Below are 23,554 nucleotides of genomic sequence, written 5' to 3'. Positions count from 1 at the left end.
TTGCTGTTAATGCTTAATTAATTTTGAAAATGTATATTACACCGAAATAAAAGAGAAAAGACCAAGGTAGACAATGAAGTTAAAATGTCCCCTCAGAGCGAGTTCCATTTAGTTCTTCCAATGTCATTCAAAACATAGATAACTTCTCTTCCATCAATTGTTCTCATGAATGATTTATACGTGTCGTGTTATCTGAAGCTTTTTCGAACGTCCCCTTGTGGATTCAGACAGACATTGGTTGCATAATTGTTAATTTTAACACCATAATAGCTTTTGATGAAGAAAAGATTAGACGATTGTGGCAGAATTAATTGAAATGTATCTTCCAATCACAAGGGCTCCATGATTACTTACCTCCTCGAGAAAAAAGGAGACCTACATTATAGTCAATACAAAAGGATGAGAAATAAATTTTCATTACTCCCGCAGGGTTTTATGAGACTTCATTTCATTTTTTTTCGATTGAAATGAATTATTCTCTGTAAGTCAGGTAGCTTCTGGTTTGAAATTAAAATGTGGTACGAAAATGATTGTTTCATCTTTTTATTCACTATCATATTTGGCCTTGGTAATACCGGCTTTTGAGTTATGATCGCCCGGCCCAAAAGAACTGACCCCGCTTGCAGGTCAAATTGTGGCACTCGCACAGGGGAGATGGCAGCTGCATCCAGTATGATACCTGTTATTAGTGGCAACAATAGGACATGAACAATACAATGATATAACTTCACTTCGATTGATACATTCAAAGCTAATTATAAAACACTGATTTTATAAATATTTCCTATTCGATGAAGTAAACTCATTGACAGGTGCTTCTGTCACCGGGTGTCACAAGCCCAGAGCCTGAACCCAGCGTACCCTTTTTGAAAATCAATTAGTCTCTTGACGGTTGGTTTTCTTCACTTATTTGTAAAGGACTGATGAATGCTTCATCACTGCGTCAGTCATAAAAAAAGGTGTTTTCGGCCTCTACGAAAATCATCTTGCAATAACGAGTGTGTAGGTGTATGGCGGGGAGCACACCCACACACAAAGGTATAAATGAGAAGTACCCTCAGGCACTTGAAAGATTTACAAGGATTTAACCGGTGAAACTACCGATTGACTCGATAGGCAAATTCGGCTTTCAAATGTTTCTGGAATCAATGAGCAACCTGTTTCTCTTGAACAACAGCATTGTATTCGACTCGACTACGCTTTACTAACCGTGAATGTTTTTAAAAGACAACGAAATGGTTTTATCTTCTCTCCTATTCAGTATAAAAATGTGATAAATCAGGTTTCTGTTCGGAGTAACAATGGCTTGATTTAGATTTGCCGAGCCATTCCATTCAAAGAAGGAACAAAGGTATCCTTTAGAGGATACTTTACACTTCACCTGGACACGACAAGAGGCCAATCCAGACACAAATCGCGTTACCCAGACAAGGATTCGATTTTTTTTTCTCTTTATCCTTCTTTATTAAAACGCTGTGTTCAACAACTGAACAGAGTAGCAATCAGACCCGAAAAATACAAGAATCTTCAGAGTATACTATTAAATTAAAACAAAAAATACCGGCACTGTTTAAAACTTCATAAAGATTCGCAAAACGCGCACTTTATTGTTTTATGTTAGAGAAATGCTAACATTTGAAAAACGTCATAACATGCTGGGCCCACGCAACACTTGAATTATACTAACACGCAAGAAAGTCGATTTATGGCAATGATACAATCGCTGCTCCGAAAACTCGCAGCAAACTCCATCAAAACTGTTGGACCCTGCTGATATCAACTTTAACACTTTCATGTTTCAAAAGGAAAGGTTGCCGGCGTATTATGTACCGCTGAAGGTCACATTTTGTGAATACAGTTCTTTGTCAGAGATATTTCTTCAAGTTAGCGATCGTCACCGTTTGTGTGCTCCTGTCTGTGGGAGAAAATAATTTGACGGTTTCAGCAACTCGGTGGATTCGAAAGTTGATTTTGTTCCATCAGTAATACTAATACTAATAACAATGACAAGGCTAGCACTGGATGACTGTGTCAGAGGCTATTCTTGTGTGCTCTATACAGTTACCTGGTGAAAAAAATGTGACCTATTAGACCTGGTATTCTATTAATTTGTACTTTATTTTGTGTTTGATCTTTTAGACTGAACGCTGAGGTCGGAAATAACCTGTTTCATGTGCAAATGTTACTCGAAAAGACTGACAATAGTCCCAGTGTCGCGGGGGGGGGGGGGGCGGCGGTAGGGGAACCAAAAAATTACTCTAGCTAAACAATAAATAAAGTCAGTCAAAATAGTGACCGCTTCACCCAGTGGAAGCACCTCGTTCTGTTCCCTTTATTTTGCTTGTTTTTTTTGCGTTTGGAGACAGGTCACTTCCTCGGGTATGTTTACATTAAATCCAAGAAGTCAAGCAGAGAGCTAGGCCGTCTTGGTAAGGGGGAAAAATAGACAAAATGTGAACCAATCATGCAATAACAAACATCGAAATGTACACATTTACAACCGCTTGGTTTCCGCTTTACTTTGCCGCAGTCTGGGTTTGTTTGGGATGGGGACAGTTACAGGTCTCCAGCATCACTTTCTTGGCGACGTTAGATGGTGGAGACGCCCAGTAACAAATAGAAGCTACATTTATAAATGTACTGTCTTCCTCGGGGCGTTACGCGGATACTGGTAGCTATTGACATGAACAATAAGTGATTTTTGTTTTATACAGATTTACAATTTGAAAGTCTGGAATGCAGGTTCTCTCAGTTGAATATTTGAACCACACAGCGGGGTAGTTTATTTCGCAATCTCCATGTGCAATATCCGGGATTGCAGTAGCTCCTTGTACACAAACATTTACACCAATATCTCTTTTGAATTATGGTCCCGTCGGTAAGGTGACTGCAGCAAAAGGAAAGTTGTCTGGCATATCCAAGTGCGTGGTAGGAAATGTATTTATAAATACACAGACCCACAAGGTAAGTTTGAACAATCCATTAGAATTGGCAGGTTGCTTTCCTTTACAAACAATTACAGTCAATCCCCGTCCACTCCCCAAAACACCGCCTTCCCCGCAAAAAAAACAGTTTGAGACAAGTTGTTTCTAAGATGCTCGGTAAGCAGGTAGCGCCTGACTGAGTCACGAATTCCAGCTCCATGTCTCTGAAGCCTTTTTTTTGGCGGGTGGGGGTGGGGGGGGGGTGGAAGTCGGCGGCGGGGGGATTCGGGGGTGGTAGGGGATGTTCTGCGTTGAGTAAGCAACGAGTGCGATCCTGTTTTTGAATTAAAGAAAACTTTGTCGTTTGTTGAGACTGTCGTCATAAGGCAGCTGCATAAGCGGCAGGATACGGTTCTATCGTGGGTTTGCTCATGCCGGGCAGGAGAATGTAAGCCAGGGGCGGCTGCAGGGTTGAGGGCGGCCAGGTGCTGCAGTTACACGGCAGAATGTAGCTGGGGTTCCCGGGAGACGGGTGACTGTGAGTGTGAGCTCCGCTGAAGGCGGCCGCCGCTGCTGCAGCCGCGGCAGCCCCGCTTTGGTAAGCCAGCGGCGATCCGTACGGCAGAGAGCCTGAGGACAGCTCGCTGAGCTTGGAGCCCAACGGGCTGGCATCGAAAAGCGGGTACGGGCTGGCGGGGTGCGGGAACAGCAGCCGGGCTTTGTCGGCCGAACCCAGCAGGGAATCCGGCAGCCCCGCTGCCGCCGCCTTTAGGCCGTCCTGATCGGCTAGGTAAGGCAGGGGGAAGGCGAACTTGTCCTTCTTGAGCAGGGTCTTGGGTTTGCGGCGGGGTCGGTATTTATAATCCGGGTGCTCCTTCATGTGCAGCGCCCGCAACCGCTTGGCCTCGTCAATAAAAGGTCGCTTCTCGGACTCGCTTAGCAGCTTCCACTCAGCTCCCAGCCTCTTGCTTATCTCCGAGTTATGCATCTTGGGGTTTTCCTGGGCCATCTTCCTCCTCTGTGCCCGGGACCACACCATGAAAGCGTTCATGGGCCGCTTAACGTGATCCGCGGGTTTAGACATTGCGACAAACCACCCCAGGAGGACTGGGGTTCCGAGGTGGTGAAATAGGAGAGTGGGAGAGGAATCAGTAACAGTCGCGGTAACAGCCTCAACCTTCAGCTCCAAAAACAGCAACACACTGTTGTCTGCAGTCACCAAAACTTCCGCAGCAACTTTGCTTCTTTCTTTGAACTCACTTAGTTTACCAGATAGCAGTCATGGCAAATTGCGTTCTCCAAAAGTGAGAGTTCCCTGCAGCAGTCATAGACGCGCAGCCCCGGAGGCAGGTGCCCCAAGGTCTGTGGCACTAGCTGGCAGTGCCTTCTCTGTATGTCTGTGTTCCCGCTGCTCCTCGGGAAGGCAGGCCGCCCTCTCCTCAGGCACACGCTCTGGTTACTTCGCAGTGAGGGAAGGCTGGCGATCACTTGAGACCATGTGAAGCTCAGTCCGAAAGCAGGTAAAGACTTCGAGACATGCGCAGTCTTTCGCACGCAACCTCACACATCCAGTCAAGGCGTTGTTCCTGAAATGTTTATCCAATCGCCACAGGTCAAGCAGATCGGCTAACTTCTCTCTAATGCACAATCATTTGGAATGGTCAGATTTCCTTTAGTTTCGAGGTTGCTCTGACACTATCTCGCTGACTATTTGGCTCCTGTTTTATTGCTGCATTGTGAGTTGGCGTGTTGTTTAAACGAGATTAATCGAGGACCTGATTGCAACCGATAAGTCTTATCGGAAGCGATTATTTAACAAACCAACCCTGGTCATGCAGAGATTCACTGGTAACCATTACAGGGCATTTCTTTGTTTTTTTTTAAAAAGTCGGACGGATATTAAATATTCTTGCGACCGTCTCTAAAATAAAATATGGCGAGATCGTGATTTTGGGAGATGATCTCACGAGCCTGGGAATTGATCAAAATAGCACCACAGTTGCTTGTTGAAAGTGACCAACTCTTGATGAATGCGGAAGTAGTTTACAAGGGGGAAAGTATTTCTGTCTAAACGCCAAGTGCACAGGCTCTGGGATTGGCATGTAGGAACTGGGTATATCCGACCGAACCTCAAAATATCCGTCTGCTGCTTCAATGCATTCGCTTTTTTTAAAAGTTCGCAAACGGTTCCCTACCAATAATTGTTAATTCCCGCCCTGTAAATAACACGCATTATCGGCACCGTTAGGTGTTTCACCGTTAGGTGTTTCAACGCTTCATTCTCAACTATGTTTGAATTTGTGTTTGTTAAACTTTCACGAATGAGATGTGAAGTGTACCGCTATTCTCACAGCTGCAGTATGTTCTTTGAAAAAAACCGAAGAAAGTTGACTGTTCGACAACGAGATCGAGCAGCGCTAGCGGGAGCTAACGATGTTGCGGCACACACCGCGAACACTGCTATCCTGTAGGGATCTGGAGAACTTTAAAGAGAATTGTTACACCACGCGGAGAAAAAAAACGAGATCACTTTCACTGTTACGAAAAATTGTAGGGCGTGGTGACGTACTCCTCTCCCCGTCCAGGTCGGACGTGAGCAAATTGTAAAACTCAGTCCCTGACACAGAGATTGCTTCTGTCCCTGTTTACACGGGAGATTAAACCGGCCGGGTTCACGGCTGTCTCCACCCGATGTCGGTTCACACCCTGAAATAGGAGGACTCACAATTTAAAGTCACGCAGGACAGCCATGCCTGCGCAGAATTTGAGATTAAAAGTGTAGATTTGTACATTATGGAGATTTTAAAAACAACTATGGTCGATCCTATTGAATGACAACTGAAAATGAGAGTTGAATTATGCTGAAGTTGAAATGCTGAAACATGTCCGAGCATGAGCTGTTTGTTTTTTTTTGTTTGATGACTTTAAGTATTACAGTAAACACACAAAGCGTCAGCAACACTCAAGATGTGCTTGAATCGTTCGAACAAGTGCGCAAAGTTCCACTGTCTCCTTTGACAAATGCTTATGGTATAGGTGGGCTGCTTATCTGTGTTAAAATGCTGAAATAAAACGGATGTAATTCGGTCACAAAGCGTAGGGGAAAGCAGAAAAGCCATTCAGCTACTCGCGCTGGCATTTCTCTCTGTACTGTTGTCAGAAAATGTGAACTTTAAAATTTCTAAGCAAATTCTATTACTTAAACCCTCAGAGTGTAAACGCTGCATCAATCATCGAAATACCCCACAGGTCGGTATTTCTCAGGCACTCCTGTCAGTTGCTCAACCTTTTAACCGAGCAGCAAGCTCGAATGCTATTTCGGAGGTTTATTATGGTGACCTATTTTTGCGCCGACTATTTATTCTTACTTTCTTTTTCTCTTATTCCTTGTTTCTATTTGTATTGGAAATTGGCAGAATGCTTATTATCTGACAAACCCAGTCATTAGATTGAGCCTAGAACAACTCCATACTAAAGTCAACAAAGTGCTAAGTCACACTGTTTCTTCAACTAACGGGTTTATGATCTCTCCACTTCGCTGTCAGTTTAATACATAGGTCTTTGTGATTTTAGTAAATGAGAGAAACGGTGTCAGAGAAACCAAAATGAGCAGACTTCCATTACAGTCCTCTCGTTACTTTTCAATGTTTTAGTTAGCCTGACAGAGAAAGGGATATGTTTGAAGACTGATGTGTGTGACGAGAGTGATGGGAATGGGTGTTGGGGCTAAGAGGGGAGTTTGAAAGATCGGCTGTGTGCCTGCAGACCATAGGAACCTAGGACTGTGACTCGGCGTCTGGTCCAGGGCGGACGATGCTTGTAGTGTTGGATGAAACGGGCTGTGAGTGGAACGAGTGCGAAATTCCCAGCTCCTTACTCTCATGCAACACAGCATTCCGTAGCCCCATCGTTGAATTGTGAGTTCCTTCAACATTATAATCAGCGTTGAAAATTTCTCGTCTCGGAGAATGCGAGGTTCAGTGTGTCCAGCCCCCTCCTTTCAGCCCACTGGTATGTTTGATAAACATGCTCCTTGGCTGAGTTTTAAGTCTTGCACACTGTTCGACCTTCCAGCACGGCCCAGTCAGAACTGAGCTTCACATAGCATCAGTCAGTTCGGAAATTCACCAGCTCAGAGTAAGCTGGCTTTTAACTCGACCTCTCGGGTAATAAAATGGATTGAAGGGGATAAATGTTTAATTCAATAAAAAGGAAATATTCGCGTCGTTTAATTGTCGAAATGATGCTATCTACTGGGTGCTTTCGTGAGTCATTCAAACAACCTGAGAGCGCCTTATTGAATTCCGCAGAATTTTACAACCGCCACTTATCGTTAATTTGGAAATTGTTCTCTTAAATTGTTACTCGGTCTCGTAGCTTGCGAATGGACTCTATGTACATATCTCATGGATCATGTTTCGTGTTTATTTTATAGCTACACAATCATGCAATTACATTTGATTCACAAATATAAGTCAACAAGTCTGCAGTCCATATTCTTTTCGTTTTGAATGCGTTTTAATAATTTGCATTGAAAAGAAACTGTAGCTATTTATTTCCTGGGTTTCCTTGCCTTTGTTATTGCTTGTGACGAACTGTCATGGAATGAAATGAACTGACCCTTGACCTGTTTAATATGGAGTTGGGCGATCACAGTGAACTAATTTCTCTGTCCACAGTAATTATCTTCGACATGGTTAATTAAACCTATCAATTCCTTGCCACTTTGCAGTTGTCATACACAAGCGCTTCGCCGCACGCAACTTCCCCTTTCCTGGTGGGAATACGAGTGCCGGCCGAGGGGAGGGTGAAAAGGGTCTTGCCTCCAGCTATCAGTGACTGGCAACTATATACAGTATGATAATATGCCCACACCAGAATGCGCGCCTGCCTCAAAATCCTGACCGAAGCTTCAATTTGAAAAACAACTCCAAAGGGACTAAAGAAAAGGCGCCTGACATTGGCAATTTCAGTCCTTCCTCCACGGTCCATAGTGGGGATTTTGGGGAATCAAAACTAGGGGAAGGCCCATTCACTTGGCGAAAGCTTCTGTTTGTGTTTAAAAATCCCTGATACAGCTGAACCATGGAGCGGATCTCATGGGGAGTAACTCCCACCCATCCCACCGCCCATCCCCATCCCATACTGCCAAGTTGAGACAGACGTGTTCGGTTTCGTTCTCATAGTGAAGTTGCAGCTTTGGAAAATAAACCGAACCTTTCCTGTCAACCCGAATAACTGGAGGTCGTGGATGATCTTATCACTTTGTTGCTTTTCTTAAAGGTGGATGGTAATAAAGAGAGAGATCCCAGCCGAATTGGTGTGATAGCGGCATTGCCACTTTTTACATATGTCAGACACAGAAACAACCTGTTTCCCTGAATGCGGTGAATACCAAAAGAACTGTCTCTGCTGCTGTCTCCTTTCTCGAAACAAAAGTGCAGAGGGCGGTCAGAGTAGAAAAGCCGGTATTAATTCACCGTTTATTCCCCGCCGCCCCCACTACTCCCATCGCCATCACAACTCCCCAGCCCCCATTTCACTCACTCCCTTCCTTTTTCTTTTCTACCGCAGACGTAGAAAACGGATCTGAAAGGAACTTTCGTTTGGCGCGTTTATCCAGTCGAGGAGGTTTTGTGCTCGAACAAACCCCTGGGTTGGGAGGTTTTGTGAGAGTGTTGTTTGTTGAAGTGGACAAAGAAAAAACGGCGGCTTTTGCCTCATTGTGTGGAAACCAATCAGTGGTATTTGGAAAACTGTTAGTATTGTGCAGTCATTCTCGTCTTTTGTAAGGGGCTTTCTTTTCACAAGGTTTTTTTTACAGCCCATCCAGCTGGCCAGAGTGAAAAGCAGTGCAATGTGTACATGCTTTGTCCCGCTACCTCTTCAAGTAGCCCGTATTGAATAGAGTGAGTTGACACTGCATGACAGTGAAACAACATAATCAAAAATACATGAGCGCTGAATAGAAGCAGGCGCATAAATAAATAAATGGGTGACCAAAACTGGATAAACTGAATAACAAAACGGTGAAAGGAGGACAAAAAGATATTTAACACGCTAGATTAACATGAGAATGCAATCTACAAGGCAGAACAATTGATGAATAGGTTTACCGGCCGAGAAAGAAATGGGACTAAATGCCTTCTGAATGGATCTGCTTTGCTGGATTGAATGAGAAAAGGCGGAGTTCGAGTTATGCAAATGTTTGAATGAGGGAACTTTTTTCTAATCAAATATAAAGGACAGGGAAAGCTCTGCTTCAAGAGGTTTACTAAAGAACTGACCACAGAACAACGGAATAAAGTGCTGTAAATTCAGCAATTCTCGCGGGATAACTAATCTTTCACCAAAATATAATGTTAATCATTAAAATAAAACAAAGAACTTCGGTCACTGGACGTCTGAAACAACAACAAATTTCTGTACAAACTCAGCCGTCTAGTGACGGTCTAAATCCGCTTTCTTTCCCCAGATGTTGCCAGACCTGCAGAGTTTCTCCAGTCATTTCTGACGATGTTAATCACTCCACTTTGGTTATGAAAGACAAAAAAAGGGAGCGTTTATTCCCATCACGGTTACAAGAAAGTTGCATTATTAAACGCACTGGAAAGATGGTCAAACATGAGCCTCAAAACGCCAATGGAAAATGCCAACTAGAGTTGAATTCTCTCATTGTAACTACAGATTTTATTGAAATGTCCCAGTCACCAGGACATGATACCGAACAAATACAACGGGCAAGTGTGTTAATTATCCTGTATTTAACACAGGTATCTCAATTTCACTGAGATCGGGAGGGATATGAAGGAAGCTAACGAAGCTTTGATTAACCGCTCATTTCTGCTGCAAATTTATTTCACAGATTTACAACAAACGTGGGCCAGTGAGACCTGTGGAATTAAAAGATGGTCACAATTGTACCTGGTTAATTTCTCATTAGAATTCCTGGCACAGAGACGAGGTGCTGGAGGAGGACAGTATCTGAGAGAGAACGGTTGACGGAGGATGGGGGCGGGGGTCGAGCCAGCAGGGCAATTAGCTAATATGTCTTTTAATCAAGATGTTTTATACAAAGGCAGCTGGACTAGTACGTTGGAACAAAATGTCATGATAAATCTTTAAACGTCGCGAAAGTGTTAAGAAGTTGGAAGAAAATTTGTCAAGATCCCTTTCAAGCGTTCCTGAGAATTTGCGAACAAACAGTACCTCGGTTTTGCATGAACACGCCATGCCTTCAAACAGGAGGCAGGAATGCGATGTAAAATCAGCTACCGATATAGGACAGATTGAGCTTCCACTCTTATGGGGCACGTTACTTCCCGTTTCATTTTTGGAATGGTTCGTGCCCAAAACAGCAAATTAAAACCACGATAAACTAAGCTCCCTTCACTCCCCTCATCAGACTGGGAACGGCTGGAATTCCCGCGCGGGCAACAAATCAGTTAGACTTAAATATTGAGAAGGTAGAAATATTACTTCAGTCATGTGGTGCTGGTCATTTGCATTTTAAAACTGTTTTTAAAATATTGGTGGGTGACTCAAACTTCCAGGTCAATAATAAATGCAGATAAAATATTAGCCAACCTGATGTTATAGCTTGGGTCATTTTCTGCTTTAAACACAGATTTGTTTCTGTAAATTGATACACCACATCAAGCTCTTGTTGCATTTAAAGGTGTATTTTCTCATGCGAACTGAACTGTTCATGTGTTGTGCACATTCCTAGTCTGTGTTGAATTTATCACAACTGCACCATGACGACAAGTTGTCTTGTTCATTGCCATTAGGAACATGCATTAAAATTATAGGGCAACACTTATTTGTGCTGTTTAACACATTGGGAGATCTTGGCGGCTAAGTCATTTAAGATCACAGTTGAGAAACTTATTCTGTCCACTTGTTGTATTCGAGTAAAAAATGAGGTCTGCAGATGCTGGAGATCACAGCTGAAAATGTGTTGCTGGTCAAAGCACAGCAGGCCAGGCAGCATCTCAGGAATAGGGAATTCGACGTTTCGAGCATAAGCCCTTCATCAGGAATGAGAGAGAGTAGCCAAGCAGACTAAGATAAAAGGTAGGGAGGAGGGACTTGGGGGAGGGGCGATGGAGGTGGGATAGGTGGAAGGAGGTCAAGGTGATAGGCCGGAGTGGGGTGGGGGGCGAAGAGGTCAGGAAAGAGATTGCATGTTAGGAGGGCGGTGCTGAGTTGAGGGAACTGACTGAGACAAGGTGGGGGAAGGGGAAATGAGGAAACTGGAGAAATCTGAATTCATACCTTGTGGGTTGGAGGGTTCCCAGGCAGAAGATGAGGCGCTCCTCCTCCAGCCGTCGTGTTGTTATGTTCTGCCGGTGGAGGAGTCCAAGGACCTGCATGTCCTCGGTGGAGTGGGAGGGAGAGTTAAAGTGTTGAGCCACGGGGTGGTTGGGTTGGTTGGTCCGGGCGGCCCAGAGGTGTTCTCTGAAGCGTTCCGCAAGTAAGCGGCCTGTCTCCCCAATATAGAGAAGGCCACATCGGGTGCAGCGGATGCAATAGATGATGTGTGTGGAGGTACAGGTGAACTTGTGGCGGATATGGAAGGATCCCTTGGGGCCTTGGAGGGAAGTGAGTGTGGAGGTGTGGGCGCAAGTTTTACATTTCCTGCGGTTGCAGGGGAAAGTGTCGGGGGTGGAGGCTGGATTGGTGGGGGGTGTGGATCTGATGAGGGAGTCTACTATAAACCGACTGACTCCCACAGCTACCTGGACTACACCTCCTCCCACCCTGCCCCTTGCAAAAACTCCATCCCATATTCCCAATTTCTTCGTCTCTGCCGCATCTGCTCCCAGGAGGACCAGTTCCAACACCGCACAGCCCAGATGGCCTCCTTCTTCAAGGACCGCAGATTCTCCCCAGACGTGATCGACGATGCCCTCCACCGCATCTCCTCCACTTCCCGCTCCTCCACCCTTGAGCCCCGCTCCTCCAACCGCCACCAAGACAGAACCCCACTGGTTCTCACCTACCACCCCACCAACCTCCGCATACAACGTATCATCCGTCGTCATTTCCGCCACCTCCAAACAGACCCCACCACCAAGGATATATTTCCCTCCCCTCCCCTATCAGCGTTCCGCAAGGACCACTCCCTTCGTGACTCCCTCGTCAGATCCACACCCCTCACCAACCCAACCTCCACCCCCGGCACTTTCCCCTGCAACCGCAGGAAATGTAAAACTTGTGCCCACACCTCCACACTCACTTCCCTCCAAGGCCCCAAGGGATCCTTCCATATCCGCCACAAGTTCACCTGTACCTCCACACACATCATCTATTGCATCCGCTGCACCCGATGTGGCCTCCTCTATATTGGGGAGACAGGCCGCTTACTTGCGGAACGCTTCAGAGAACACCTCTGGGCCACCCGGACCAACCAACCCAACCACCCCGTGGCTCAACACTTTAACTCTTCCTCCCACTCCACCGAGGACATGCAGGTCCTTGGACTCCTCCACCGGCAGAATATAACAACACGACGGCTGGAGGAGGAGCGCCTCATCTTCCGCCTGGGAACCCTCCAACCACAAGGTATGAATTCAGATTTCTCCAGTTTCCTCATTTCCCCTCCCCCCACCTTGTCTCAGTCGGTTCCCTCAACTCAGCATCGCCCTCCTAACCTGCGATCTCCTTCCTGACCTCTCCGCCCCCCCCCACCCCACTCCGGCCTATCACCCTCGCCTTGACCTCCTTCCACCTATCCCACCTCCATCGCCCCTCCTTCAAGTCCCTCCTCCCTACCTTTTATCTTAGCCTGCTTGGCTACTCTCTCTCATTCCTGATGAAGGGCTTATGCTCGAAACGTCGAATTCCCTATTCCTGAGATGCTGCCTGGCCTGCTGTGCTTTGACCAACAACACATTTTCACTTGTTGTATTCCACAGGCATTACACCTACTTAGAAACACCTGACTATAAATTCAGAATCACCCACTCTCGACTCTGATCTCCAGCATCTGCAATCCTCACTTTGATTTTAACTATCTGTGAAGCCTCTTCCAAGGATGCTTACCTTGAAGATGATTACCTCCTCTCTCTACAAGGATCTCAGGGAGTCCCACTCTCACTGCACCCTCTAGGTCAACTCCTTTGCCCTGAAGCTCTTCAGATCTGTCCATCTTCCTTTTTAGCTATCTGCTCCACCCTCCTCTCTGACCTCTCACCTTCCCCCGTCTCCATCTTCATGTACCTATCACATTCTTAGCTACCTTCCCCGCACCCAGCCCCACTCCCTCCCATTTATTTTTCAGCTCCAGGCCCACAAGCCTCATTCCTGATGAAGGGCTTATGCCTGTATCCTCCTGCTCCTCAGATACTGCCTGACCTGCTGTGCTCTTCTAGCATTATAGTCTCGATTCTGATCTCCAGTATCTGCAGTCCTCACTTTCTCCTAATTACGAACCCCTCCTGTTGGCAGTGACGATTGTAGTAAATGCCATATCTTTTGCACTGAACTCCCATATATTTTGTGGAGCCTGTAACTTCTATTAGTTGCTACTTGTCCATCACCATTCAAGAGTAGATATGGCAGAACTGTAGAGCCTAGATCTGAGTAGTTGGTTGTGGAATTGCTTATTTCTATCACCAGATCTTGCCAGTGGGGTCCAAAGTTGACACCCAGCACTTTCCCTAAGGTCAGTTGGCATCCACTGTTTAGAGAAAAGTGCAGTAATATTGTAAGATGTTACAATGATCTTCTACGGCCTCCTGTGGGTAAGTGCTACCATTTTTTCTCTGCTGGTTTACATGCAGTCTATCCCTGCTACTATACCCCATTTCCCACCAAGGCTCATGGTCCACTACTCTCACTATGGTAGATAGCGTCTTACACATTTTCTCAAGACTCAATCTTTCCTGCCTTCTGTATTCATTCACTTGGGACACTTCATTACCTTTCCCTCGGTGCCACACAAGTATTAGCATCCATGGCAGCTACTTTCATATCACTCAATTTCTCCCTTTGTCGTATTCCAGGTCAAAACAGGCCATAATGGATGGTGGGGTGTGCACCAATTTTGTTTCTTCAACCCCTAAAAAAGTAAACAATACTTGTCTTATCTGGAAAGGACCATGACCCCTCATGGTAAAGTCAAAACCTTCATGTCTCAATAGTATGAAGTACTATTGTGAAGTACTGTGCTGTTCACACATTACCACAATGCATGTATTCTAAACATGCCCAAACATTTACCCCAATTTTTCAGCGTATTCTCTCTCGTCTCCTGCACAACCTCTGCCATTTAAAGGGTGATCTTGAAAGGCATCACCTTCTCCATCTTGGAGGAAGAAACGACAGATCTGTCACAGGAAGCAGTGGTAAAACTGTCTCCTGCATCCGCCCCGCAGCTCAGATAATGACACAAGTAGGAGCATTTTATCTAGATTAGACTCACGAACATTTTCTGGAGACCACATTACTAATCTGTGCCCACAACTGACCGAGGGAGAAATGCCTCAGTCACTGACACTCAGAGGACTGTCAGAGGTGAGGCACCTGCTCCACATCAGATAGGAGACCTTGTGGTGTTGACCACATGGAAATGCATGATCAATGGGCAGGATGTTTGAACTCACACGGTAAACTGGATCATTGTTTGGGAAGTCCATCACTGTCATCTGTACCATGCTAACATTTGATCATATATACATCTGACAGTCATACAATCACACAGATGTACAGTATGGAAACAGAATCCTCAGTCCAATTTGTCCATGCAGACCAGATATTCTAAACTAATCCAATTCCATTTGCCTGCACTTGGCCCATATCCCTCTAAACCATTCCAATTCAGATACTCATTCAGATGTCTTTCAAATGTTGTAATTTTACCAGCCTCTACCACTTCCTCTTGCAGCTCATTCCATACACGCACCACCCTCTGTATGAAAAAGTTATCCCTTAGGTCCCTTTAAAATTTTTCCCCCTCCCACCCTAAATCTATGCCATCCAGTTCTGGACACCACACCCCTGGGAAAAGACCTCGTCTATTTTCCCTATCCATGCCCCTCGTGAGTTTGTAAACATCTATAATGTTACTCCTTAGCCTCTGATGCTCCAGCATAAAAACCCCAGCCTATTCAGTCTTTTCCTATAGCTCAAAACCTACAACTGAAAAATGTGTTGCTGGAAAAGCGCAGCAGGTCAGCAGCATCCAAGGAGCGGGAGAATTGACATTTCAGGCAAAGACTACAACCCTGTCAACATTCATGTAAATCTTCTTTGAACCCTTTCAAGTTTCATATGTAGAGGAGAAGAATGAGATATGAGATGTTAGACTAGAAAGCATCAAGGTCAGTAAGGAAGAGGTGTTATCATTTCCAGAAGGGATTTATCTCAGATGGGATTTATCTGAGGATTCTCTGGAAAGCTAGGGAGGAGGTGTTGGAAAGACCAGAATTGCACACAATATTCAAAAGTGACCAAACCAATGTCCATTACAGCTGCAACATGACCTCCTATCTTCTATACTCAGTGCTCTGACCAATAAAGGGAAACAAATGCCTTCTACACTATCCTACCTACCTGCAACTCCACTTTCAAGGAACTATGAACCTGCACTCACAGCTCTCTTTGTTCAGTAACATTCCCCAGGACCTTACCATTAAGTGTATAAGTCCTGACCTCCTTTCCAAACTCCATCTGCCACTCCTTGACCCATTAGCCCACCTGATCAAGATCCCATTATACTCTGAGGTAACCATCTTCACTGTCCACTGTCCTCCAATTTTGGTGTCATCTGCAAACTTACAAACTATGTTCCTATGTTCCCATCCAAATTATTTATATAAATGATGAAAAGCAATGGATCCTGCACCAATCCTTGTGGCACAACACTGGTCACAAGCCTCCAGTTTGAAAGGCAACCTTCCACCAATCTCTGTCCTCTACCTTCGAGCCAGTTCTGTATCCAAATGGCTAGTTCTCCCTGTATTCCATATGCTTTAACCTTGCTAACCAGTCTACCATTAACCTTGTCAAATGTCTTACGTAGTCCATATAGATCACATCCACATGATTTCTCACAAACAAAGCCATGCTCACTATCTCTAATCAGTCCTTGTCTTTCCAAATATATGTAAATCCTGTCCCTCAGGATTCCTCCAACAACCATGCCCCCAACTGATGTCAGCCTGATTGGGTTATAATTCCCTGCCTGTTCGTTATCACCTTTCTGAAATAGTGGCACCACATTAGCCAACCTCTAGTCTTCCGGTACCTCACGTGTCACTATCGATGATAAAAATATCTCAGCAAGGGGTCCAGCAATCACTTTCCTCGCTTCCCACGAAGTTCTAGGGTATGCCTGATAAGGCCCTGGGGTTTTGTGCCACCTTTGGGCGGCATGGTGGCACAGTGGTTAGTACTGCTGCCTCACAGCGCCTGAGACCCGGGTTCAATTCCCGACTCAGGCGACAGACTGTGTGGAGTTTGCACGTTCTCCCCGTGTCTGCGTGGGTTTCCTCCGGGTGCTCCGGTTTCCTCCCACAGTCCAAAGATGTGCGGGTCAGGTGAATTGGCCATGCTAAATTGCCTGTAGTGTTAGGTAAAGGGTAAATGTAGGGGTATCGGTGGGTTGGTGTGGACTTGTTGGGCCGAAGGGCCTGTTTCCACACTGTAAGTAATCTAATCTAATCTTTATGCATTTTAAAACATGCAGCACCAGCTCCTCTATAATATGGAGAATTTTCAAAATGTCCCCATCTATTTCCCAGTCTATATCTTCCATGTCCTTTACCACAGTAAACACTGATGCAAAATACTCATTTAGCAACTCCCCCATCAATCATGGTTCCACACATAGGCTGCCTTGCTGATCTTTGAGGGGCTGTATTCTCGCCCTAGTTACCCTTTTATCTTTAACATATTTATAAAATCCCTTTGGGATTGCTTTAATCCTATTTGCCAAAGCTATCTTATATCCCCTTTCCACTCTCCTGATTTTCCTCTGAAGTACACTCTTACTGACTAGTGAGTTTTGAGATTTGTAGCTCAGGTTGAGGTTCTGGATGTAGTTTTGCTTGCTGAGCTGGAAGATTCATTTTCAGATGTTTCATCACTATACTAGGTAACATCTTCAGTGAGCCTCCAAATGAAGTACTGGTGGTGTAGCCCATTTTCTATTTACATGTTTGAGTTTCCTTGGGTTTATACTTTAAACTGACTCTATACTTTAAGGATTCACTCGATCTCTGCTGTCTATTCCTGACATATGCTTCTTTCTTTGTCTTAACCAAAACTTCAATTTGTCTAGTCATCCAGCATTCCCTCCACCTACCAACCTTGCCTAATAGGAACAATTTTCCAGTCATCCCTTAATCTTTGCACTGTGGGAGGAAACCCACGCAGACATGGGAGAATGTGCAAACTCCACACAGAAACCACCTGAGGCTGGAATGGAACCTGGGACCCTGGTGAGGTGAGGTAGCAGTGCTAACCACTGAGCCACCATGCCATTCCTTTCTTACCTAATACTGTCAAAATTGGCCTTCCTCCAATTTAAAACTTTAGCTTTTAGATCCGGTCTATCACTATTTTAAAATTAACAGAATTGTGGTTGCTGGACTCAGTGCTCCTCCATTGACACTTCAGTCACTTGCCCTGCCTTATGTCTTAAGAGTAGGTAAAGTTTTGCATCTTCTCTCATAGTTATATCCACATACTGAATCAGAACATTTTCTTGTACATACTTAACAAATTCCTTTCTATCTAAACCCTTTACATTATGACAATCCAAGTCTACTTTTGGAAAGTTAAAAGCACCTACCATAAAAACTTACCACGGGAGTCCTCCATTTCTGTTTCAGTGACAGCAGCAACTCGAAGGGCGGGAGCTTGCACCAGGGGCCTGCCATGAGCGGTGAGTCACTGATTGTGATTTAAATTTGAAGTCAGGGAGCAGAGGTTTCTGGGAAAGGAGGGACTTCTTAAATTTATTTTCATCCTGCTATATAAGTCAGAATCTTCTCAACCCGAGACCCTACCTTTGTAGGGCCTCCCACCCAACCACCTCCTCTACCCTTAAAGATCAGGGACCACCTCCTCTAACCTTAAAGATAAAGTAAGCATCTCTGTTTTACTTTGTGACTAGGAGGCCAGCAGGGATGGCAGTGCAAGGAGAGCAATGTTCCTCCTGCATGATGTTTGAGGTCAGGGACACCCTTCCCATCCAAGTACATCTGCAGGAAGTGCACCCAACTGTCGCTCCTCCAAGACCGTGTTAGGGAACTGGAGTGGGAGCTGGATGAACTTCAGATCATTCGGGAGGAAGAGGCTGTGACAGATGGGAGTTACAGGGAAGTAGTTACTCCTCGGCAAGCAGAAAGCTGGGTGACTGTTCGAAAGGGGAAAAAACAGTCAGTGGAGGGATCTCCTGTGGTTGTTCCCCTGAAAAACATGTATACCATTTTGGATACTGTTCAGGGGGACGACTTACCAGGGGCAAGCAGTGGGGCCCAGGTCTCTGGCACAGGTCTATTGCACAGAAGGGGAAGAGGGAAAGGAGGAGAGTGTTAGTCACTGGGGACCTGATAGTTAGAGGCTCAGATAGAAGGTTTGTTGGGGACAAACGAGACTCATGGTTGGTATGTTGCCTCCCAAGTGCCAGGGTCCGTGATGTCTCGGATCGTATCTTTGGGGTCCTGAAGAGAAAGGGTGACCAGCCTCAAGTCATTGACCATGTAGGTACCAATGATATAGGTAGAAAGAGGGATAGGGATGTAAGGCAGAATTTCAGGGAGCTGGAGTGGAAGCTGAGAGCTAGAACAAACAGAGTTGTTATCTCTGGTTTGTTACCCATGCCACGTGATAGTGAGGCAAGGAATAGGGAGAGATATCAGCTAAACACGTGGCTGCAAGGATGGTGCAGGAGGAAGGGTTTCAGGCTTTTGGATAATTGGGGCTCAGTTTGGGGAAGGTGGGACTTGTACAAACAGGATGGTCTTCACTTAAACCAGAGGGGTACTAATATCCTGGGTGGGAAATTTGCTGGTGCTTTTTGGGTGGGTTTAAAATAGCTCAGCAGGTGTAGTTGCAGTGCACAGGAGAATGAGAGTAGGAAGGACAGGGACAGGATTTCAGGGTCACAGGAATGTGCTGGCAGAAAGCAAACTGTCTATGTCAATGCCAGAAGTATCCGAAATAAGGGAGGTGAGCTTGCAGCATGGATAGGTACCTGGGAATTCGATGCTGTGGCCATTTCGGAGACATGGATAGAGCAGGGTGAGGAATGGATGTTGCAGGTTCCAGGGTTTAGAACTTTTATTAAAAATGGGCAAGGTGGTAAAAGAGATGGAGGCATGGCCTTGTTAGTCAAAGACAGTATAATGGTGGCTGAGAGAATTTTTGATGAGGACACATCTACTGAAGTAGTGTGGGCTGAGGTTAGAAACAGGAGAGGAGAGGTCACACTGCTTGGAGTTTTTTTTATAAGCCTCCGCAGAGTTCCAGGAAGGTGGAAGAGAGGATAAGCAAAATTGTTCTGAGTAGGAATAAAAGGAACAGGGTGGTCATTATGGGGGGCTTTAACTTCCACAACATTGACTGGAAATGTAATTGCTCTAGTACATCAGATGGTTCAGTTTTTGTCCAATGTGTACAGGAGGGTGTACTGTCAGGACACAGTATGTCGAAGGGCTGACAAGAGGGGAGACCACACTGGATCTGGTGCTTGGTAATGAACCAGGCCAGGCGTTTGATTTAGTCGTAGGTGAGCACTTTGGAGAGAGTGACCATAATTCAGTTTTCGTTTAATTTAGTGATGGACAGGGATAGGGACATGCCACAGGTCAAGAGTTATCGATGGTGTAAGGGCAATTATAATGCGATTAGGCAAGAATTAGGATGCATAAAATGGAGTCGCAAAATGCAGGGGATGTAGACAATCGAAATGTGGAGCTGGTTTAAGGAACAGATATTGTGTGCCCTTGATAGTTATGTCCCTGTCAGGCAGGGAGGAAGTGATAAGGTAAGGGGACAGTGGTTTACTACAGAAATTGCATCTCTTATTAAGAAGAAGAATGAGGCTTATGTGTTGATGAGGCAAGATGGTTCAGATGAGGCAATGGAGAGTTACAGATCAGCTTGGAAGGACTTAAAGACAGTTAAGAAGAGCAAAGAGAGGACACGCGCAGTCTTTAGCAAATAGAATAACGGAGAACCCTATAGCTTTCTATCGGTATATGAGAAATAGGTATATGAGAAATAGGTATATGAGAAATAAAAAGATGATTAGGAAAGGAATAGGGCCTACTGCTCCTCGGATGCTGCCTGAACTGCTGTGCTTTTCTAGCACCACTCTAATCTAGACTCTGGTTTCCAGTATCTGCAGTCATTGTTTTTACCTAGGAATAGGGCCAGTCAAAGACAGAAATGGGAAGTTGAATGTGGACCCTGTAGAGATCGGAGCGGTGCTAAATGAATATTTCTCATTGGTGTCCACTCAGGAAAAGGAGAATTTTGTAGAGGAGAAGAATGAGGTACGAGATATTTGACTAGAAAGGATCGAGGTTAGTTATGCTCAGGTGTTATCAATTCTAGAAGGAGTGAAAGTAGACAAGTCCCCTGGGCTAGATGGGATTATCTGAGGATTCTCTGGGAAGCTAAGGAGGAGATAGCAGAGCCTTTGGCTTTGATATTTGAGTCATCATTGTCTACAGGATTTGTACCTGAGGACTGGAGGATTGCAAATGTTGTGCCCTTGTTTAAGAAGGGCAGCAGAGATGACCCAGGTAATTATAGACTAGTGAGCCTTACTTTTGTTGTAGGAAAGGTTTTGGAAAGGATTTTAAGAGATAAGATTTATAATCATCTAGCAAGCAACAATTTGATTTCAGATAGTCAACATGGTTTCGTCAAGGGCAGGTTGTGTCTCACAAACCTCATTGAGTTTTTTGAGAAGGTGACCAAGCATGTGGATGAGGGTAGGGAAGTTGACGTGGTATACTTGGACTTCAGTAAAGCCTTTGATAAGGTTCCACATGTTAGGCTGATGGAGAAAATGCAGAGGCATGGAATTGAGGGTGATTTAGCAGTTTGGATTAGAAACTGGCTTTCTGAAAGAAGGCAGCGAGTGTTGGTTGATGGAAAATATTCAGTTTGGAGTCCAGTTACGAGTGGTGTGCCACAAGGATCTGTTTTGGGACCACTGCTGTTTGTCATTTTTATAAATGACTTAGATGCAGGCACAAGAGGATAGATTAGTAAATTTGCAGATGACACTAAAGGCGATGGAGTCGTAAACAGTTTGGAAGAATGTTAAAGGTTGCAGGGGGACCTGGATAAACTGCAGAATTGGGCTGAGCTGTGGCAAATGGAGTTCAATGCAGCTAAATGTGAGGTGATGCACTTTGGGAAGCATAACAGGAAGGCAGAATATTGGGTCAATGGAAAGATTTGTGGTAGTGTGGATGCGCAGAGGGATCTTGGAGTCCATGTGTATAGATCCCTGAAAGTTGCCATCCAGGTGAGTAGTGCTGTTAAGAAGGCATAAGGTGTGTTAGGTTTCTTTGGTAGAGGAATTGAGTTCTGGAACCACAATATCATGCTGCAATATAAAGAATGCTGGTGCGGCCACAGTTGTTCTGGTACAGTTACAGGAAGGATGTGGAAGCATTGGAAAAGGTGCAGAGGAGATTTACCAGGATGTTGCCTAGTCTGGAGGGAAGGTCTTATTGAGGAAAGGCTAAGAGACTTGGGTCTGTTCTCATTGGAAAGAAAAAGGCTAAGGGGGATTTGATAGAGACATACAAGATGATCAGAGGATTAGGTAGGGTAGACAATGGAAATCTTTTTCCTAGGATGATGACGTCAGCTTGTATACTACAAATTGAGGGGTGATAGGTTTAAGACAGATGTCAGAGGCAGGTTGTTTATGCAGAGAGTGGTAAGGGCGTGGAATGCCATATCTGCCAATGTGGTCAACTCAGCCACATTAGAGAGATTTAAACAATCCTTAGGTAAGCACATGGATGATTTTGGGGTAGTGTAGGGGGACGAGCTGAGAATAGTTCACAGGTCGGCGCAACATTGAGGGCCGAAGGGAGTGTTCTGTGCTTTATTGTTCTATGTTCTATAACCACGCTATTATTCTTACAGATAACTGAGTTCTCCCTACAAATTTGTTTCTCAATTTCCTGTTGATTTTTTGGGGGATGGATCTGTAGTTCAATCCCTTCCTTTTTTGTCAGTTGCACTCAAATTACTTCCCTGGAAGTATTTCCAAAGTATAGCCATAATGTTATCCCTTATTAAAAACACCTCTCCCTCTCCTCCCTTGCCCCAATTTCTATCCTTCCTGTAGCATTTGTATCCTACCATTAAATTGGAACATTAAGCTGCCAATCCTATCCATCCCTGAGCAACATCTCTGTAATTGCTAGTCCCATGTTCCCAACCATACCCTGAGTTCATCTGCCTTCTCTGTTAAGCCTCTTGCATTGAAATAAATGCGGTTTAATTTATCAGTCCTACCTGGTTCTGTGCCTTTGTTCCTACTTGCCCTGACTGTTTGACTTGTTCCTTTTTGCAAATGTACCAGTTTCAGGTTGATCTCTTCCCACACTGTATCCCTGGGTCCTACCACCTCCACCTTACTAGTTTAGATCCACCTAAGCAGCTCTAGCAAATCTCCCTACCAAGTATATTAGTCCCCTTCCAATTCAGGTGTAATCTGTCCTTACACAGGTCACTTCTACCCCAGAAGAGATTCCAATGATCCAGCAATGTGAACCCTTCTTACCTGCACCAGCTCATCAGCCATGCATTCATCTGCACTATCTTCCTATTCCTACCCTCACTAGTTCGTAGCACCGGAGTAATCTGGATATTAGATTAGATTAGGTTACTTACAGTGTGGAAACAGGCCCAATAAGTCCACACCAACCCGCCGAAGCGCAAACCATCCATACCCCTACATTTACCCCTTACCTAACACTACGAGCAATCTAGCATGGCCAATTCACCTGACCTGCACATCTTTGGACTGTGGGAGGAAACCGGAGCACCTGGAGGAAACCCACGCAGACACGGGGAGAACGTGCAAACTCCACACAGTCAGTCGCCTGAGGCGGGAATTGAACCCGAGTCTCTGGCGGTTTGAGGCAGCAGTGCTAACTGCTGTGCCACCGTGCTGCCCACTAAATCTGGATATTACTACCCTCGAGGACTTCCTTTTTAAATTCCTGCCTCACCTTCTATAATCTCCTTTCAGAATCTCATCCTTTTCCCTTCCTATGTCATTAGTTCTAATGTGCACAACAAACTCCTGCTATTTCCTTTCACCTTTGAGAATATTCTGCATTTTCTTTGAGATATCCTTGATCCTGGCACCACGGAGGCAACACACCATTCTGATTTCATGTTGCCAGGGGCAGAAACTTTTGTTTGTCCCTCTGACTGGACAGTCTCCTATCACAATTTATTTCTTGGAACCTGACATTCCCCTTGTTACATTAGAGCCAGTCTCAGTTCCAGAAACTTGGTGTTCATGCTGCATTTCCCTGAGAGTCCATCATCCACTACATTTTCCAAAACAGCATACTTATTTGAAATGGGGATAGCTACAGGAGACTCTTGCATTACCTGCCTCCCTCTTCTAC

At 45.0% G+C, this 23,554-nt stretch overlaps 1 protein-coding gene across 1 annotated transcript; it reads right to left on the bottom strand.

Moving 5' to 3' along the window:
- Positions 1-1,478: 1,478 nt before the first annotated feature.
- Positions 1,479-4,640, bottom strand: LOC132816412 (transcription factor SOX-21-like). The gene has a single exon (XM_060825958.1). The coding sequence runs from the start codon at positions 4,006-4,008 to the stop codon at positions 3,304-3,306; it is 705 nt and encodes a 234-aa protein (XP_060681941.1). The 5' UTR covers positions 4,009-4,640; the 3' UTR covers positions 1,479-3,303.
- Positions 4,641-23,554: the final 18,914 nt, after the last annotated feature.

Source organism: Hemiscyllium ocellatum, chromosome 6 (assembly GCF_020745735.1).
Source record: "Hemiscyllium ocellatum isolate sHemOce1 chromosome 6, sHemOce1.pat.X.cur, whole genome shotgun sequence".
Lineage (NCBI taxonomy): Eukaryota > Metazoa > Chordata > Chondrichthyes > Orectolobiformes > Hemiscylliidae > Hemiscyllium > Hemiscyllium ocellatum.
The sequence above is the reverse complement of the archived record's forward strand: the minus strand, read 5'-3'. Positions and strand labels throughout refer to the sequence as shown.

Excerpts from the sequence above, each read along its gene's own strand:
- LOC132816412 (XM_060825958.1), bottom strand. The coding sequence starts at position 4,008 with ATGTCTAAACCCGCGGATCACGTTAAGCGGCCCATGAACGCTTTCATG.